Source organism: Dryas octopetala, chromosome 1, assembly GCF_963921425.1.
Source record: "Dryas octopetala chromosome 1, drDryOcto1.1, whole genome shotgun sequence".
NCBI classification, from domain to species: Eukaryota; Viridiplantae; Streptophyta; class Magnoliopsida; order Rosales; family Rosaceae; genus Dryas; species Dryas octopetala.
The window spans coordinates 18628366-18649151 of NC_141366.1; the positions used below are offsets into that span (position 1 = coordinate 18628366).

The following is a 20786-nucleotide window of genomic DNA, read 5'->3' on the forward strand; positions in this document are numbered from 1 at the left end:
AGCTTTCATTGACAGCTAAGTATAATGGTATGCCAAATTATTTGACAACCAAATTTGAAAAAACATAAATAATTAATTATAGTATTAACTGTATTATTAATAATATTATTGTTAACAAACTAGCTTTTTGGTTCCATGGATGGTTGCAGCATTGTGCTAAATTTGGCTAGGCCCTTCCCTTGTAATGGTTTTGTCATTGAGCTGTGCCAGGGGTTGTACGTACTAGCTAGCTGTGCACAGCTATAGCCTATAGGTTCCAAGATGGATGTTAATTAATCCCTAATTAATTTGCATTGGTGCATTGTGATCGAGGCTGGCTTTAATTAACATTGTCTTTGGATTAAGCAATTATGGATTTTATGGGCTGTTGACAACTTGACCTCAAATTCAATAACATGCAATCTCTCTTGAGTCTTGAGTCGATCTCTTGACTCTTCCTAAGTACCTAACAACTTGGTAAAACTTTTAAGCAATTATGGATATATGGGTTGTTTTTTTAATTTTGGTCAAAATGGATATATGGGTTGTTGACAACTTGACCTCAAATTCAATGACATGCAATTTCTCTTGACTCTAATTCCTGGGAAAAATGTTGAGTAAAGTGAAGTGCCTTTACTATCCCTCGTATGAATGTATATTAACAAACATGGTGATGAACAAATTTAACCAGCTATAATTGGCAACCTAACTTTGGAGTCTCTGAGTTTTTCGCCATTAATGTCCCATACCTCCATAACTTATTAACCCCATTGTGTTTTATCTTGGGTGGCTTGTTGACAAACGACCATTAATGCCTTGAAAATTTGCAATGACGTGGATGGGTTTAGGCGTTGCTACAAACACCCTTCAAAAAGACAAAGTCATATGGCAAAGATGAGACAAGCTGCTATCAGTAGAGTGAATATATAATATCTACAATATAGGCAGGCTTGGGCATGCAGCTTGGCGTTTTAGGGAAAAATAAAATAAAATAAAACGTCATTGTTTTGTACTTTTGTGCACGCCATGACTTCCTCAAATGTCACCATACTCTCTACTTAAAGTTGGGTCCATTGGAATCCTATATATATATAATAAAGTTTCAAGTTTCATCAAGTTTCTTTAGGCAACTTGGGGCACTCTTGAGTACAAGTACGAAAATATGTTCATCTACTAATTTCAGAGCTTAATTATATATTAACAGTTTGCAAATTTTACACGAATTTCACTTAAATTTGTAAACTTTATTTTAAAATTTTATGGTCCACAAATTTTTTCACGTTACTTATTTCATTCATGTCCATTAATTTTATTCAAATTTCCGTCAAATGTGTATGTGATTGTCACATGCATGGCTAATTAGTCATGTGCACATATTTGACAGAATTTTGAATAAAATTGACAAACATGACTAAAGTGAGTAACGTAAAAAAATTGGTGGACCATCAAGCCGGTGTTTAGATTTCTATATGTACTCGTATTTGAAGTCCTAAGTTGCATACTTAACTCTTCTTAGGGTTACGTTGTTTAAGGCTAAGAATTAAAAGTTGTGATTTTTGAATTTAGTATTTATGATTTATATTAAAAAGATGATTACTAGCTTGAATAATAAGCTTTTTTATTTTATTTTTTATAATGATACTTGGATATATAACAGGCTAGTGGTACAATAATGTGTGAATACCTAACCAACCGTTGGCATGTTGTGTAATCAATGTTTGATAAACTGAGATTTTTATTTTTATTTTCTGGGATTTTGTTTAATGGATGGTATATCTCTCCTTTTCTAAAATGGCTTGGTTGTTCTTGCTGATGTATTGGTGCAGAAGATACAGTCAATCGACAATGGGCCTATGTGCTCACAAAGTAGCCCATTTTATGCAGGCCAGTCTAGTTCAGTAGTTAGCAAAGCCTCTTACTTTCTGTCTAAACCCAATGTTAATATTTTATAATGGACCAGTCTGATATACAAAAGGCCTCAATAAAGTCGATAATCACGTGTGGAACTGAGCTCAGTTGGTCGTTAAGAGTAATATTCATACACTTAAGGTCTCGGATTCACTTGTTAAATTATAAATAATTTAGATTGATTTTTTTTTTTCCGGGATTAGATTGATTCTTAATAACATAACGCGACACTAAAACCTTTTCTTGGGTACTAATCTTGTAAGAATGTCTTGTAAGACAATTACCACAATAAAGTAGGTATCAATTTGAGTTAACTCATAAAGAGACTAAAAGACCCAAGAAAAAGAGAATTGATATTGATAATTGATTAAGGAATACATATTTATTAATTCAAAGAATAAAAACCATTTGTTGGGTTTGTAGCTCTAATGGTAGAGCATTCTACCCCACACCCATCCCAAAAATAAAAAAACATTTACACTCATCAAAATGTATTGAAGACAAAGTGTAATGCATGAAATCATTACCAAAAATCCTATATATTATCAATCAAACAAGAGAGTTCTTGGTTGATTTCTTAACCTCATGACTATCTTTATCTTGACTCATCATCAAAAGTGGAGTGGCATCTTTATCTTTGATCTGAGAGGCCAGTGAGAGGTCACCACCAGCTTGTTTCTTTTTGTTTTCCTGAGCACAGAAATAAGAATACAACACCATCCCAAAAATGGCAACAAGGATTCCAATAATGTTCCTCTCAGTGAAAGGGTCATGCAGTAATGTGTAGCCAAAGCCCAAAACAAGGCACGTCTTGAGGTGGCCTAGCACTTGGTATGTCACAGGGGATGTCTTGCCAATTACCAGAAAAGTGCTAAAATTCACAGACACAGCAATCAGGCAGGATAGTATGATGAAGACCTGCACATATTATAATGGTTTACAAAATTGTAATATATAGCATGAATTATATGTATGCATAAACATATGTATTTGTGATGATTGATATAAGAAATCAAATGACACGGATTTTTCAATAATAAAAGGGTGAGCAGGAGACGAGCTGTAAATTCAGACATTCTAAATTTAAATTCTCATATGTGCAAAAACACTTGGTTTATTGATACGTATGAATTGTAGGTGATTGCACGTATCCGCCTTAGTGGGTAGTGGGGGCCAGTTTCCTTGTGACTCAAAAAGGGGATATGGGAATTTTTTTTCTAACAAATTGTCAAAATGAATCGAACTATTGATCAAATAAATGTTTGATTAATATTTATAGTCTAAATTTATAGTTTGACAAGATAATATGGTGAACAACTTATATATATATATATATATATATATATGATATGTCAATAATATGCATATACAAATTGCACTATAATATATGCAAAGAGAGTAGTATACCAAGACTATGGAAGAATATTTGTGGGCAAAGACATTTTGCTTGGTGAGGAACTGGTCTACCAAAGGGCCTGATACAAAAAGAATAGCTGCTTGAAATGGGGCTGACTGGTAGAGTAGTTGTGTAGAAGATACATTCAGCCTCTTCTGTATTGTGTTTGTTAGCTGAATTCAACACTTAGTTAAGAATCAACCTCTTCTACAAGCCATATATATTATATATATATTGAACCAAACCTACCCAAATTAATGAGACTTGAAAACAGAGAAAGTAGAATATTGGAAAAGAAAATGTAATAAAATAAAAAAAAAAAATTAAGGGAAGGATACAATTTGACCAACACAGGTTGTGATGATGGCTAGAAGAGAAAGAATGGTTCCAACAAAATTGAGCTGGAGGTCTGTCACAGAGGCAATGCCAACTCCAACCACTAATACGAACAGAGAAAATTTTATCTTCTGGCTGCAAATTAAGAAGTAGATAAAAGAAAGAAAAGGGTTAATATATAGCTAGTGAATTATCATGAACTTGGAATTAACATTATTTTCAATCCCAATTCAAAATGCATTACCTGAATTGCTTTTTAAGGAAAAGAGTTTCCAATAGCACAGTAAATGGAATAATTGCAAGTTTGGTCATCTGCAAAAATAAGCATTAAAAAAGTTTATTAACTAAGATATAGATGAATAATGTTAAATGTACCATATTTATATACATACCACATTTTTTGACCATATTTCTTGAATTCTTACCTGGTAGAAGCCAATGGAATTAAAACCCAGGCTCAAGTTGAGAAATCCAATAGAAACACCATTGAGGATGCCGAAGAGCATGACAGTCTTCATGTCAACTGACTTGCTCTCGAAGAAATGGAGACGATGTGCCACATGGAGGGTGCAGAAGGTCACCACCAGATGCCAACTGGTAAGTGTTGTTGCTATACCAGAAAAAAAAAAAAAGATTAATTAGGTTTTATTTTCTTTAATTAATTAATTAATTAATTAAGGTTCAAGTACATTTACATTCATCAACTATATGATTCATTTCAAGTTGGTTCAAGAATTATAAAACATTTCAAATTCTTTCATTAACTAATAAAAAAACATATAAAACATTAAGTGTCATACTAGATGTAGCCTACTATGCCTCCTTAAACACTAATTCTCATAATATCTAACAAAATATCAGCCTTTGCACCGTATAAAAGTCAATTTGTAGTGGAAATCGTGGACAAAACCCATTTTTGCCCCTACCAATCAATGTCATGTCATTAAAAATGCCAAGTGGACTATGTTCAGCGTAGCACTTAACGGTTTCTTTGACGGAATTCTTAACGAATGGACAATTTCATATGTTTTTGTTAGTTAATAGAAAAATTTGAAAATTTTTATAGTTCATGGATCAACTTGAAATGGACCATATAGTTGGTAAATGTAAATGTACTTAAGCCTATAGTTGGTGAATGTAAATGTACTTAAGCCATTAATTAATTCTTGAAAAGACAAAAGAAAGAGAGAAAATTGATTAAATACCAAATGGAAAGCCAAGATTGCTCATCAAGGCTTTGTTGCATATAACAATAGAGACAGATGAAGCCACGGAAAGGAACAATGCACCAATAACGCCCAATTGGAAGCCATACATTTCTCCCATATCTTCAGTACGGACTGATATATATTCTATATGATAAAGAAAAAAAGACAAACTTAATGAATATATGTTTGTGTACACCAATAGAATATATTTTTGTCCAAACAATGTCAAATGCTAGCTAATTCCATTTAAGTAAATTGAATTTGGATAAACTTAATGAATGGGTGCTGGCAACTTAATAATAATAATAACTTAAATTCCAATCATGCCTTCAATTGTTTGAATGAAAACCCAAATGGTTAATTTATAACCCATGCCATTTAATTTCATCATATACTCTTAGCATTTCGAAGAAAAGAAACAAATATATATATATATATATATATAATGTGACAATAAGATAAAAAAAGACGGGTGTATGTACCTTTCAAAGAAATGAGAAATCTTGGGAGTTGAGGACCTCTAAAATTTCACAAAGAGAGAACCAAAAACTTATAGTTTAACAAGCTCTTGAGTGTATAATAATGAGGTTAGTGAGTATAAACCTCTTGATGACCAAAATATATGAATGTAGGGGCTGCTATAGCTACAAGTACTCCATGCAATCACTACCTCTGGCAACTTTGAGCAAAAAACTGATGGTGGGATTGGATGAGAGACCAAACGATCGACCAAGCTTTGAACCCCTGAAACTGATGATTTCTCAGAGAGAGAGAGAGAGAGAGAGAGAGAGAGAGTGGTGTTGTGGCTTGGGTTGGCAGCTTGTATGGGAATGTAAACTTTATAATTTGCACCCTTTTTATGTTATTGTGTGCTGTGGTTGGCACCAAACGGCGTTAAATTTTAGAGATTGTTGGGTCTTTTTTTTATGCAAGATTCCAGAAGGAACAACTTAACTGCAACTATAAGCAATCGAGACCGCAACAAGACAGTCAAATTCAAATGACCGTTAAGATGCATGATGCCATGATCATATTAATTTGAATACCAAAAACACCCCTCCCCGCTTCCAATTGCTTTGGTAAAAGAAAAAAAAAATTGATGGTGATCTTTATATTTCAGCGTTCCACGTACCTTGATTGTTAATAACCATATTCATTTCTTTATCTATATATTCTCCATTCTTTTCAGGAATTGTGTTCTTAATCAAGAGAAAATATATTTACATTTTTAAGGGATATTTGAGGTTCTACGTACATACGTGCTCATGAGTTATTTTGCTCAAGTGGCATTGGGGCACAGTGAAAATGTGGTAGATTTTAAGTTCAAATCTTGTCGTATGCATGCCAAAAGAAAATTAATTTACCATGGTTTTGAGAGATACCAACATGAAAAATATAAGATGAAGATACGAAATCAATCTATCTAGCTCTTAGTCGAATTAATTGCATCTTTAGTCATGAAGAAATCTAGGTATTTAATTCAAAATTAACTGGAGTACGTGTAATCGTTTGACTCAGCATGTGGATTGTCTGTTCTAATATTATAAATAAATTTAGGCATGCAATTCAAAATTAATTGGCACTTAGATGGAGATATTCGAGACTTTATAAACTATTATCCAATACTTACATTATTGATGTGAGATCTAAGCTTAGTTTGACCCATTACCCTTGTTAGATTTAGTTGGGAGAAAAGGATGTTTTAGTCTAAATGGATCTTTACAAATTGTGAGGCTCACTTAATTTGTTATCAGTAATGCTACACTTACCACATTTTTATACCACAATTTCATACCATCTTACATGGCCTTCATACATTGGACACTAAAAATTAAAAATTAAAATCTAAAAAAGAAAAAGAAAATACCCTTCCAGTAAAATAATGACACATCAGGTGGGATACAAATGTGGGAAAAAAAATGTGGGACAACTAGCATTATTGATTTGTTATTTATGGACTTGTTTCTTTCAACACCATCCGCATAACTTAGGTGGGAAATATTAAATAAAGTCTTAGAAAGGAAGGTGATTCAGGTGAAACGTTTCTTTTATGAGAGTGAGGGGTCTCTGCGAATGCAAGCAAATAGTTTGGCACCTCAAACTCAATTAGTGTTTGGTGAAACAACAAACTTCAGTCTCACTCCAATTTTTTTTCTTTTTATTTTTTTAAAAATAAAGATTTGGCCCATTCTTCTTGCCCTTTTTATACCATCATGCACCCACCAGGCATAATGTAGCAAAATGTCCCTACCCTTCTAAACCTTACAAACATTGTCGATTCTGAGTTCATACGCACTTTAATGTATGAAAGTCATAACATTCTATATGCATATATGGATAGAACTTCAGTCTTGAATGCTGCACTAGTCTAAATATATTAATGTAACATCAGATCCTAGAATGCGCGCGCACACAGACAGATATATGTATGTATATATATATATACACATTAAATTGTGGTTTAATATGTTATTCTACGGTTGGGGGAAGCTGGCTCGATGGTTTAGTGGGTTCAGATAGGAATTGGAAGATGGGTGGGTTGAGTATGACTATTTTATTTTTCTCTTGTCTTAGGACCTTAGCGGTCATTTTATAAAAGAGTATATTTAAAAAAAGGATAAGACTGAAAACTTACAAGAAAAAGATTGACATGTTGAAACTTTGATCTTTTTTCATTTTCTATTTTTTATTTGTTTTGTAGGAGAATGTTTGTAATTGATTTTAGGAAGACTTACAATCCAGTTCATTTTATGAATCTTTCTTAGATTAAGACCGGTAGTAATTTAGAATTTTTAATCAAATCCTTTTATTTTTTTTCTTTGACAGCTTTATGTTAGATTTTAACTCCGGAATTTTGAGCCGTCTTTGACAACTTTATGTTAGATTTTAACTCTGAGATTTTGAGCCGTCTTTGACAACTTTATGTTAGATTTTAACTCCGAAATTTTGAGCCGTCTTTGACTTGAGCCAGTGCCGGCTAAGGCCCAAGGCGACCAAGGCACAGGCCTAGGGCCACAAATTTTGAAAGGCCTCCATTGTCTGATAGTCTACTACTCTACTATTGAAAAAAAAAAATTTTTATAATGAAACTATGGAAGCCTAAAAGCCTCCATCATTTTCTCTTTGAAAAAAAAAAAATTTAGGCCTAATATTTTTCTGGAAGCCTACTAGCCTAGTAGCCTACATGCCTTATGCCTACAATTAATGTTGCACACGGCACCTCTACAATTAATGTTGATTTCTTGATTGAGTGATTGCTGCACTTGCACAGTTGCACGCCTACAATTAAGCATTAGACTCTACATCTTTTACTTGTTGTCTATTCCTTATTCCCATCAGACTCTCTCTCTCTCCCTCTTCTCTTAATCTCTTAATCTCTTCTAGTTTTTTCTATTCTCTTTGTCTCTTTGTCTCTCTGACTCTCCTCACTCTCGGTCTCTCTCGTCTATATTCTCTAATAATCTCAACTCTCAATCTTCACAGTTCAAACTCAATAGTCAAGGCTCATTGCCTCATTGGATAACTGGTAAGTTTTTGCTAATTTTTTATATTTGTCATTCGATTTTTGGTTGTTCAAAATTGGTGTGTAAATGTGTAATGATATGATTTTTTATACTAATCAAGATTTTTTTCTTCAAAATTGCAGAGCCTTTTACTTGTTGAAATTGCAGAGCCATTTACTTGTGGAAATTGCAGTTGAGCAAGGTTTTATTGTTCTTGTATCTCATTACTTTTTGTTTGTTACTTTGTTGTTTAATTATCAGTATAAATATCAAATATGTCAAGCAGAAAATTTGAATCAGGGTATGAAAAACTTAAGAAGAAAAAAAGAATAGAAAAACTAATTCAATCTCAAAAAGGAGCTCTTGATAAGTTTGTTATTAACAATAAAGAACCAAGTCAATACCCAAATCAAGGACTAAGTCAAGAACCAAATCAAGAGCCAATTCAAGAACACAACCAAGAACCAAGCCAAGAACAAAACCAAGAACCACACCAAGAAACAAGCCAAGAACTAGGCCAAGAACCAAGTCAAGAACCAAATGAAGATGTAACAAATATTTATGATCCTTGCCAATGGAAAAACATCAATACAAACATAAGAAATTTATTAGTGGAAAGAGGTCTCATTAAAGACTTTGAATTCAATTTTCCTAACGATGAAAACTCTAGACATTTCTCTACAAGACATTACAATGGGAAATTAGCAAATGGAGAAGAACGTGAAAGAACATGGCTAGTTTATTCAAAAGAGTTGGATAGAGTATATTGTTTTTGTTGTAAGCTATTTAATTCAAAGACTAGTAGAAGTCAATTGGCTAATGAAGGATGTAAAGATTGAAAAAATCTTAGTGAAAAGCTAAGAAGTCATGAAGCAAGTATTGAACATGTGACTAATATGGGTAGTTGGATTGATTTAGAATTAAGATTGGAAAAAAATAAAACAATAGATAAAAAATTACAAGAACACATTAACAAAGAGAAAGAGCATTGGAAAAAAGTATTATTAAGAATTATTGCAGTTGTAAAAAATCTTGCTAAAAAAAATTTGGCATTTCGTGGAAAAAATGAGAAGATATATCAAGAAAATAATGGAATTTTTTTAAGCTTTATCGAAACAATTGCAGAATTTGATCCAACAATGGAAGAACATCTTGAACGTATAAAAAATGGTGATGTTCATAAACATTATCTTGGTCATAACATACAAAATGAATTGATAGATATGTTAGCATGTGCAATTAAAATTGAAATTCTTAAAAAAGTTAAAGAGGCAAATATTTTTCAGTTATACTTGATTGCACACCAGATATAAGTCATCATGAACAAATGTCTCTTATATTGTGTTGTGTGGATCTTTCAAAAAGTCCAATAACTATAGAAGAATTCTTTTTAGGATTTTTAAAAGTAGATGATACATCACGAAATGGACTTTTTGATGAACTTATAAGTGAAATAACAAATCTTGAACTTAATATTAATGACATAAGAGGACAAGGATATGATAATGGATCTAACATGAAAGGGAAAAATCGAGGAGTACAAAAAAGATTGTTAGAAATAAATCCAAGAGCATTTTACACTCCATGTGGTTGTCATAGTCTTAATCTTGTACTTTGTGACATACCCAATTCTTGTTCTAAAGCTAAAACATTTTTTGGAGTGTTACAACGTGTGTATAAATTATTTTCTTCTTCACCTAAGCGGTGGAAAATTTTTGAAGATAATGTAACTAGTTTAACTGTTAAAGCATTGTCACAAACACGTTGGGAAAGTCGTATAGCAAGTGTCAAAGCAATAAGTTACCAAGCTCCACAAATTAGATATGCTTTACTCCAAGTAGCAAAGCTTAGTGACTTAGATCCCATATCAAAAAGTGAAGCCGAAACATTATCAACATATGAGATTGAAAACTTTGAATTTTTATTGGGCATGATTATTTGGTATGACATATTATTTGCTATTAACTCTGTTAGTAAAAACTTGCAATCCAAAGACATGCATATTGATGTTGCCATACACCAATTAAAAGGTTTGATTTCTTTTTTTGAAAAGTGTAGGGAAAATGGATTTGAATGTGCTTTGATTTCAGCTAAAGAGATTGCACTTGAAATGGAAATAGATCCTATTTTTCGTGAAAAACGTAAGGTTTATAGAAAAAAACAATTTGATGAGAATGTGAATGATGAAACAACTCAATTAGCTGAGGAGTCTTTTAGAGTTGAGTATTTTTTATATATAATAGATCATGCTATTTCTTCACTTCAAAGTAGGTTTGAACAATTTCAAACATATGAACAAGTTTTTGGTTTCTTATATGATTTGAAAATTTTAAAGTCATTAGTCAATGATGATTTGAAAAGTAAGTGTCTTCATCTTGAAGAGTTTTTAAAAGATGGCAACACTTCTGATATTGATGGATTAGATCTTTTTCAAGAATTAAATGTTTTAAGAGAAATGTTACCAACAGAAACAAAAACTCCAATTGAACTACTCAATTTTATTGCGAGGTTTGATTCTTTTTCAAATGTTTGGATTGCATATAGAATATTATTGACAATACCTGTAACTGTTGCTTCTGCAGAACGAAGCTTTTCAAAATTAAAACTAATAAAAACTTATTTACGGTCAACTATGTCACAAGAAAGATTAAATGGGTTAGCTATGTTATCTATTGAAAAAAATTTGGTAAAACAATTGGAATATAAAAATTTAATCACTAATTTTGCATCTCAAAAAGCAAGAAGATTAATTTTTCAATAATTTTTTTTTTAAAAATATTTTTGAATAATATATTTAGAAGGCCTCTTTGTAGTTTCGCCTTAGGCCTCACTTTTTATTGAGCCGCCACTGACTTGAGCAGCTCAAAATCCCAAAGTTAAAACCTAACATGCAGCCTCTACAAAACCCACTCTACATCCTAGGAGAGAAAATACACCTTCAAATCGGGGGAGAACTTTATTATGAATTAAAATAATTTTCTTATAATTAAAATGACTTTCTTATAAATTTTAAAAACTTTATTATAAATTAAAAGAATTTTTTTTATAAATTTTAAAACATCTCCGATCTCCATCTAAAAACTATTCTTTTAAAGGACCCAAACCTAATTATCTCTTGATTTTATCTTATAAACACGAAACCTATAAGCATACAAAAACATTGTGATTTGAGTAATTGAATTACAAGATTTTAAATTAAATGAAATAGGTGTTTGACAATCAAATGGTTCAAGTGTCTGTGTCATATTCTTATGCACGCTTATAAGAGAAATTCCCATGTTTGAAAACCTCAAAATGTTCGAATATCTGCCACTGATTTCAAGAAAAATGGTTCGTAAATTTGGTCAACAAGATATAATATATATAATTCATGACTTGATATAAATGGAAGATGTTGAGAAAACTTGAGAAGAAGCAAAAGCAACCCCACCATACAGAAATTGATCACATTGATTTGCTGTATTGCAAATATATAATAACTTAATTCTCAAATCCATACAAAATTTGAGAGCCACTCCCTTCCTTTGCAGGCGGCAATTACCATGGTGAAAGAAACTGGTAAGGTAAATTTCTCATGGGTAAATTTCTCTTCTCTTATAAAACTAACAATGTGTAAGATGCATAAAACTTTGGCTCAGCAAAGGGATAAAATAGTCCAATTCTCTTCTTCAACACCCCCTTTCCCTTCATGGCCGAGTGTTGTAAACATTTACAAAATGAGGGAAAGAGGTTGTGAGGGTGGGGATCGTGGCTTTGTTTAAGATGATAAATTTGATATTTTACCCCCTTCCTGCTCTAGCAAGGTAAGCCTGGTCTGCGCCGAGGAGGCGAGCCTGGAATTCGGCCCACTCATTTTTGCACCTTGCTCTCACCTGCATGAGGGAACCAGGCAAGAAAAAGTGAAAAGTTGGTCAAAATAGTTTTATGTTGTTATTTTCCAATAATTATAAATGGAAGGATTTGAATTCACTAATCCAATAAATATGTCGAAAGGAGGCCCTTAAAATCATGGGTTATATGGCCTATGCAGTAACAACCACAGAGAAATCTATTCAAGTAGCGTAGATCGTAACATAAAAAGAAAAAGAAAAAGGTAAAAAAAGTGTAGAATGTGAAATAATGATCTATATACCATGTCACGTACCCCTTCCCATGGAGCTTTGCCATCATCCCGCTTTCCCTGAAAATTATTGATGATTTAAAAATGATCAAGGCTTTATTAGGGAAACTAAACAAAGTGGTTAACATTATTTAATCAAAAGATATGCATTAACATAAACTCAGGATAACATTTTTATTTACCGGAAAAAAAAAAAAAATAACTCAGTATAACAACAAAAGCAAGTTTCTACATCATGATATGATATTATTCAAGGGAAGTTTCATCCCATGCTATGTTCTTTCAAGGTAGAGAAAGAGAGATTAATAACTTGAAATCTTTTCAAAACAATGAAAAGAGAGGAGAATAGATACTAAGGATGACTCACCTGACTCCCAAGAGAAGGAATTACTTGATGAACAATCCACTGTGAATCAACTACGCCGATCTTTTCATGTGCAGGCTGGTGAGACAAAAAGAATGGAAAACAAAAGCCTCAGGGTTTTCTCAGAATAGAAAGGCCTAGCTCATCTAGCAGTTACAAAAGTTTTTAATGAAAGGGTAACGCATGCCTACTTTACTATTCCAGATAAATTGAATTCCAAAAGTTAGAGAGAGCCACATTTCTGTAATCCACACATAGAATCAGTCCATCTCATAAACATTTTAATGATAAAATGTCCATAAAGGACATGCATTCGTAACGACAGCAAAGTTTAATACACTATTAAATGATCTATCCAACACAGGTTAGGCAGAATTCTTTTTATTTTTGGTCAAGCCATAGTTCTCTTGATTAATATTCCATATATACTTGTATTCAAATCATTTAACTATTTATCGATTGGGCTAGAATCGGATTGGCACTGGTTTTCAAGTTCCTTGGTGTACACATGCAGCCCAACATTGCCACCCTAATCTTAAAACATTATTTGTTTTGTTTCAAGGAAATCCTCTGTAGACATTATATGAAAATTAAGCTTTGAACTTTCATGCAAAGGTAACAAGAGTATCACTTAATAAAGTTAAAAAATGTTTGTTTCTTTTATAAATATCTTTCATTCCTTTTAAATCTTTATGCTGTGAAATGGACAGGAAATAAAAGGTGATGGCAGTAACCAATCAACAAGGAAAATCAAATCAAACTGTGAGTTTTACTAAGCCCTTACTGCTGTGCTAGCAGGCATCTCCTGATTCAGGTTTCATAGTAAGTAATTGAAACATAGCCAATCATAAAAGGCAAATAACAGAGCGGGAAAAATCCGAGTAATGAAAAGAAGAAGAAGAAGAGGTATAGCACAAAAAATGCTAACCTCTACACATCTTCTGAGAGCAAAATCCAATCCCCATCCATGCACCAAATCATTCTACAAGCATACAACAAAGCATTTCATTACCAATTGCAGGGAAGTTGGTGAAAAAAAAAAAAAAGTAAAAATCTTTCAAATGAGAAAATCATGTAATTTGGAAAGATCTTGTTTACAAGTGATTATGTATGGATAGCATAGCCAGACAATTCAATACACCATACCTGAATCATATGCCACACACAACGCCAAGCTTTCCGAGAAAAGACAGGGGCCATTATTTCCACAAACCTGAACAACACTCAGATGGAAGTTTTAACTGTTAGAATCATTCCAACTAAATTTGAGATCAGAACTAAGCAAAAGAACAAATATCCTTCCTTGACAGCTAATGAATCTTCCTTCAAGCTCAAGCTGTAAATTAATCTTGCAAAATTTGTAAGTATACCCACATTAACAAGCATATCCTCCAGACAACTTAGTAAATACTTCAACTGAATAGAGTTAACATTTACAAATTTGATCATTTTCCTAACAATAGAAGCACCCAAAAAACCAAATAAAATAAGTAATATAGAAAGATTAAATAGCATAGTGTATAAATGGACAAATTGTCCAGATATCACTAGAGTGCCAGACGATATATATCCACATTGTTTTAAAGTAGGCAAATTCCCATAAACATAGACACATGTATGCACACACCAATGTAGATGTGCTACACACAATGGTACATGAGAGAGAGAGAGAGAGAGAGAGAGAGAGAGAGAGAGAGAGAGAGAGAGAGAGAGAGAGAGAGCATACGCAGCACAAGGAGGTAGATGTGGGTCACTACACCAGCCTGGTTTTTCTTCTGTATCCCTGTTTATCAATCCAGACATAAAAAACGCTGAAATTAATTTCCAACACATGACACAGTTATAGCTGTATACAGAGGGGAAGGGGTGTTGAGTGAGAGAAGAGAAAAAGTACTTGTGAACTTCTCTGTCACCTCTCCTCTTTGTCATCTCCCATGTCAGACCATTATTGGGCTCAAGACCAGGTTGAGAGATCTCCAAACCATATTTCTTAACCAACTGAATATACCTGGTAAATCACGTGGAGCATCAATTGGAGAATAAGGTTAATGGGACATGACTAGAAAACATGAATGATAAAAAATAAAAATAAAAACTAGAAAACATGATTGATGAAAGAGAAACTTACTTCTCTCCATTGAAATGTTCCACTCCCAAATCTTCATCCCAAATGAAAATATAATCATATGCTGCTACAACATCAGGATGCAAAAACCTTTTTGCATACCACCTGCAAAACATTGAGAAGTATCTACATGACAACAGGTGTTTCTGTTCGACTCTAGATAAGAATGCAAGAAAAAGGATAAAGACTTCAACTAGTTTAAAAAGCTTGCTAATCGAAAAAAGCTGCACAGGTAAGAGTTTTAAACTAGGAAAAGCACTACCAAGACTTACCATTTTGCTTGTGTCTTCACACTTACATGAATCGCCTTCTTTGACCACTCAAATTCATCCCATTCACTAGTCCGGCCATCATAGTGAAAAAGCAGTATCATGAAATTCTCAGAGAACTACCAAAACGCAAGAATGAACCTCAGTATTCTTGAACATCAAATCAATAAATAAAATGAAAAACAAGGAGTGGCACATTTTTTTTAACCTTTTTAACTGCTGCATCAATATTTTTTTTCTGATTAATACCAACAGTAAATGACACCAAGTACTTTGGTGTTTTTTTCAGATCCTGCAGAATTCAAAATTGTTATTATAAGATAGATCTAGATAATTAAGCAACATGCACAATCAAGAAAGGCCTCAAATCCAGAGAGTAACTGTAGGACTACTACTAGTTGGACTACTATTAGCTGCAAGGTCACAGCACAGACACTCACACAAACACACACATATGCATACATACAGAATTTGACTAAAAATTTCCACCATCACCTACAACCATATGCCTCCAATAATCATTCCTTCCAATACCCATATCCTTCCTTCCCCCTTTCCATTTCAAAAGCAAAACCCAGGGATCCTAATTCATTCAGACATCCACATAGACACTTCATAAATATATTAAAAAAATATGCTTAAATTATATGCAATACTGTTATTTTCACTATAATCATCAAATATCATACCTCACTGGGTTCACCCCATAATCTGCGCAGATGAAAATCAGATTGTGAAACAATAATTCCTGGCGGTAGTGTTTCAGCACCATGAGGATTTGTTGGAACATATATCTATGAGCAAATGAACAAAATCATTATAAAGCACTATTAGTTAATGTGATGAACATGATTATGACAGAAACACTAGCACTAGGGATAAATGTTTATAACTATGATGATCTGGAATCCCAGACTACTCTAAATGCAGCAACATGAAACCACATCACTCAAGAAGTTGCCACCCAGGCACAAGTTCTAGTTAACAGAAGACTTTAATTGTTGTATATTTTGTGTTAGTATATGGTGAAAGAGAAAAGTGAATACGCAAAAGCAATCTTCTTCACAGGCAAAATTAAGCAATTTAGACCCACAAAGATTAAAAAAATAAATAAATATTGTTTTTTATTTAATTTTCTTTCACCAATGAATTTTAAAGCTAGGAGCTACCCTAATCCCGCCCCACCCCTCTTACCACCTAAGAATGGTTTTATGGGCCAAACAATCTTCTGAAGCATAAGTTTGCATCTTCAAGAATTTTTGTTTTGATTTAATTGTTAGTATGAAAAATTTATCTCTGTCGCTAAACTACTAAAAGAGGCCTAAGCTCATATTCCTCACTTAGGGTACTACTTATGCAAATTCTAGTCTTGAATATGCATACTTCCAATTTCATTGCTATATTTTTTAATTTGATCACTTTCAAAGTAAAAATGGGTTTCTTTGATCTCTACAAGAGTCCTAACAAAGGAATAATAAGAAAATGAGGGATTTGCAGATACATCTAAGGTACGAAAAGATCAAAATAATCCTAAATACACAGCCATGAAAAATTGGACCCAATCAATATAGGCTATATGGGTTATAATAAGTTTGGGAATTATTCATTGGAGGATTATTAGTTTCCTAACTATCATATCATATCTTTTTCTAAAGTTAAAAACAATCTTGTGCAAAAAGGCACATTTGGTCACCAAAGTTAATATTGAATTCTGACAACTATAATAACAAAAGATCCAACTCCTCTTCAAAATGACATATTTTGTACAACAAACAATATTGAAAAATCAACAAGAAATACATATACTCTGAGAGTCAGCACAACAAGTACCTTAGGAACACCCTCTGATCCTTCATCTTCAAGACTTTTGTTTGAATTAGTAGTAGTAGGTCTATGCATATCGGTGAAGGCTACATCAAGAGATGATATAAGGCTTGAAGGTAACCTAATCTGTGAAATTAAAAAAAATAAATAAATAAATAAACAATTCCAATTCGATAGAAACACAGACTGATGGAGGCCAATGCACCTTGGTTAGAGTAGCAGTGGGCAATGATACACCAAGGAAAAATCCAAAGGCAACTCCCAAAATTGTAGTGAAAATACGCCTGGCACTGTCATTTGATTTTTTGAGAACTCCACTGAAAATTAAAATTAAAAAATAAAGAGAAAAAAAAAAAAAAAAAAAAACTAATGAGAAACACAGAGTAACATAACAATATTTGCGAAGCATCTGCATCCGTTAATTTATTCGCACCTGCGCTGCCCAGTGCCCATATCGGTGTTACTGCGTCTGAGACTCAACTCAAAAGCTCACACTCCCAGCAAGAATTCGATTGGTTCAGCAATTTCTTAAGCCAATATTGCATTCTTCAATCTCAGAATCCTTGATCAAACAAACTACATTCCCGAAACCTTCACTCCTAATTTGACATAAAACCACAACCAAATCAATTTTACGATTCACCCCCTGCTCATTTCTTATACATCACATTCACATTCTTCATCAACAAGTAAAGATCAAAAACTCCTATGAGGCTATCATCCTAACGTACGATTAAGCAATGAAATTCAATTGCAGCAGAAGAAGTGATTGAAACGATCAAACGAACCGAAACGAACGAAAACGAACAAAAATCAAAACCATACACTGCAAGAAATCAAAATCACATTCTTTTTCTAAGGTTCAACAATCAGAAAATTCGAAATCAAAATTCAAACGACACGAACGACATTGCCAGAGGTTCTAGGGATTGAGACTAACGCGGTTCGCTTCGCCGATCGTATCAGAAAATTCACTGCTTCTCAGAGTCTACACCACCCACACGGCCACGCCTTCTGGTTTTTTTATTTTTTTGCTCTTTTGGTTTACGAGAGACGGCCTTACGGGCTTTGCAACTGAAAAATGGTTGCTCCATTTAAAAAAAATAAAATAATAACATTGCCCCGCTTTGAGCTATGATAAACTTACATGCCCGGGTTTCTCTTACCTTTTCTGAATGCGCGCCACGTACGACGCGTGGGGATGGAAAGTGCGGTGTGTTTATCATATTAGGTGTACTTGCCAAAAATGAAAAGAGTATGACGTGTCACGTGTGTGAGTTATGGTAAATTGGTAATTGCTCGGCAATGCCATTTTGGACACACCAAAATGGTAAGCATTTCAAAATTTAGTAAATGCATTCCTATGATAATGTTTTAAGTTTGTCAATGCTTACATGTTTTTTAATCTTTTTATATGCAAAACAGGTGGGCCCCACCTGTATTTTCCTTTGCTTTTCTCTTTCAAACCAAAAATTTAAGAATTATAATTATGGTTATTTTATACTTTAATTTCCTAATTTTAATTTTTTTTTAATCAAATTTAGTGTGTAAAATAGTTCGAGTCGGCCTAGTCGGCCTAGAAAAAGAGGGCCTAGGTTATCTATTTGACCCTAAGAGTTGGATGTGTTGTGACGACCCGACTCTATACCAAACACGCTATATACTCAGATCTTGTTCAAGAGCCTAAAAACCTTCAGGTCAATTTGATCCTACCAAATGCATTGAGCTATTTATGCCCTATTTGGTAAGATGAGGTTTGAACCTATGATTTATTTAGGTTCTCACTCCATCATATACCACTTGAACTAAAAATGCTTTATTAAAAAAAAAAAGAATTAAATTATAAAAATATGAAACAAGTACCTATGATTCATTAGGTTCTCACTCCTTCATTATCTATCAATTATATAGCTCATTATATCAGGCTGACTTAGGGTGAAAAATGTTAGATTCAGGTCCTACTTTTTGCACGGGTTAGGCCAACATCGGCCCGGGCCGGCCAATAGCCCTACAAGTATGAATGGGTTTGAGCCAACCCATTGAGCCTAGGCCATTTTACATGCCCATAAAATTCATGTAGATAGTTAGTGTTAGTAGTTAAAGGCCGATTATATACTTTTGAGTAATATCAAAATTTAAAATATTATATTAATAAGGATCCAAAATATTTGGATCTCAAATAATGTGTCAATATACATGTGAGTCATTTACTTGCTAGTAATTTGATCGCAAGCAATGTGTGTAGGAGTTGGAGTTAGATTGGTCGTTGTTTTTTCTTCTTAGCATAATGGGTTAGATTTGGTTAAGGCCCCCGTTTGAGATTGTTGTGAAGGACCCAAAAGCTACTGTGGATGACAATTCTTAATCACCCACAACAGTTTTGGTGTTTGGTAAAAAAATGAAAAAATGTTTTGCCCCACAATTCTTAACTCCCCACAGCAAAAATAGAAAGCAAGTTTGTACGTGATTTTGAAAGCTGCAGTAAATCACAGCAACAATGAAAATTTTATTTTACCCATAATATCTTTATTTTAGTAATTATAAATAGCCACAGCAATTTTACATTACAATTTACCAAACACCTTCATACTGTTTTTTGTAGTCACAACACTTTTGAAAATATAGTTTATCAAACACTCAACTGCTTTATTTCACAGCTGACTTTACTTTACAGCTGCTTTAGTTCACAGCTGTTTTTTCTCACAGCAATCCCAAACTAAGCCTAAAAGGTTATTATGTGTGAGAAAAAAAATTCTTAAAAACGGGTTCAAGTCGAGTGCCTTGTTCACCGTGGACTTGAGAATGAGTTAAAAATAATTGAGATCCTTAATTAAGAAATAACCAAGGTGGACGTGGGTTGATATTGAGAGCCTGTTTGATAGTGCTTTAAGAAGTGTTGAATACGTTGTTTTTTTTTTTTTTTTTTTTTGGTATTAGAAGGAATAGAACCCTGAATATATTATAATCCTAACTCATTACCCCACCTTCATCACTAAAAAAAAATTAAAAGTGTTTTTTGATAAATGCTTTTGATAGCATTTGACAAAAATAACTAAAAATACTTTGCATTTATAGGAAATACTTAAATTTTCAGACAAAAACAAAAAGGAAATACTTAAATTTGTAATTTGCTTCTAATAAAAGTACTTCTACACCAACACTCCCAAATTAGTCTTTGAGTTGGAGGAGTGTTGCAAAAGTGGTTTTGGTAATCGGTTTAAGAGTAATGCTAAGGAGACCAGATTTTAGTACCACATTATGTCTCTTTGATAAAGATAGGACCCACCAATACAAGTTGATATCGTCTTTATTAAAGAGGTTATACACAACGTGGTACCAAAATATGGTCTTCCTAAAATTATTGTTTGTGAGTAACGCTTCTAGATGATTTGATAATGCTTTACTTAAATTTAAACTTGTCTGAATCTCATTTATTTCTACAAGTAATGTACTTAGTTACCATTTGAATAAATTTGATGAGCTATTAATATTGTATAAAAATTAAATATAGAAAGGAAAACATGAGGCATTGAACAATCTATTCCTTTGCTTACAAAGTTACATGAACGACTTTGGTTGCTTAAAAAGTTATGCTCACCACTTTCGGCTGCATTAGAACATTAGCAACACGATCCCATTTTTCCTTGCCAAAAATCTATCGCACCAACCCCACCCACATAAAGTACCAAAAAAAAAAAAAAAAAACAATTACAGAACCATTTGTTTTTATATAAATAAAGAATAATCAATTTTA

General features: G+C 33.0%; 3 protein-coding genes across 4 annotated transcripts; 1 reads left to right on the top strand and 2 right to left on the bottom strand.

Moving 5' to 3' along the window:
- Positions 1-2251: 2251 nt before the first annotated feature.
- Positions 2252-5608, bottom strand: LOC147298829 (Nucleotide/sugar transporter family protein). Its single transcript, XM_086230225.1, has 7 exons — positions 5310-5608; positions 4825-4971; positions 4045-4229; positions 3864-3931; positions 3622-3754; positions 3295-3456; positions 2252-2805 (listed from the first exon to the last, which is right to left on the bottom strand). Exons 2-7 carry the CDS (start codon positions 4943-4945, stop codon positions 2437-2439), a joined length of 1038 nt encoding a protein of 345 aa, XP_086086351.1. The 5' UTR covers positions 4946-4971; positions 5310-5608; the 3' UTR covers positions 2252-2436.
- Positions 5609-10260: 4652 nt separating this feature from the next.
- LOC147298830 (uncharacterized) lies at positions 10261-11156 on the top strand. The gene has a single exon (XM_086230090.1). The coding sequence runs from the start codon at positions 10261-10263 to the stop codon at positions 11089-11091; it is 831 nt and encodes a 276-aa protein (XP_086086216.1). The 3' UTR covers positions 11092-11156.
- A 691-nt stretch (positions 11157-11847) lies between these two features.
- Positions 11848-18064, bottom strand: LOC147298831 (uncharacterized). 2 transcript variants are annotated; one of them, XM_086230227.1, is made up of 15 exons: positions 17973-18064; positions 17466-17631; positions 17238-17349; positions 17039-17158; positions 15898-16002; positions 15417-15500; positions 15212-15327; positions 14943-15044; positions 14709-14822; positions 14541-14597; positions 13961-14027; positions 13743-13796; positions 12818-12892; positions 12475-12510; positions 11848-12202 (listed from the first exon to the last, which is right to left on the bottom strand). In XM_086230227.1, exons 2-15 carry the CDS (start codon positions 17483-17485, stop codon positions 12110-12112), a joined length of 1155 nt encoding a protein of 384 aa, XP_086086353.1. In that variant the 5' UTR covers positions 17486-17631; positions 17973-18064; the 3' UTR covers positions 11848-12109. The 2 variants fall into 2 exon arrangements, with proteins under 2 accessions (XP_086086353.1, XP_086086352.1); XM_086230226.1 differs by having other exon boundaries at positions 12463-12510.
- Positions 18065-20786: the final 2722 nt, after the last annotated feature.

Excerpts from the sequence above, each read along its gene's own strand:
- LOC147298829 (XM_086230225.1), bottom strand. The coding sequence starts at position 4,945 with ATGGGAGAAATGTATGGCTTCCAATTGGGCGTTATTGGTGCATTGTTC. Across the intron at positions 4,230-4,824 it reads CAATCTTGGCTTTCCATTTG|CAACAACACTTACCAGTTGG; the intron begins GTATTTAATCAA and ends TTTCTGGTATAG. Across the intron at positions 3,755-3,863 it reads TTCCTTAAAAAGCAATTCAG|CCAGAAGATAAAATTTTCTC; the intron begins GTAATGCATTTT and ends CTTAATTTGCAG.
- LOC147298830 (XM_086230090.1), top strand. The coding sequence starts at position 10,261 with ATGATTATTTGGTATGACATATTATTTGCTATTAACTCTGTTAGTAAA.
- LOC147298831 (XM_086230226.1), bottom strand. The coding sequence starts at position 17,485 with ATGGGCACTGGGCAGCGCAG. Across the intron at positions 17,350-17,465 it reads ATGGGCACTGGGCAGCGCAG|TGGAGTTCTCAAAAAATCAA; the intron begins GTGCGAATAAAT and ends TTTAATTTTCAG. Across the intron at positions 12,203-12,462 it reads GGGAAGGGGTACGTGACATG|GTGAGAGCAAGGTGCAAAAA; the intron begins GTATATAGATCA and ends TCCCTCATGCAG.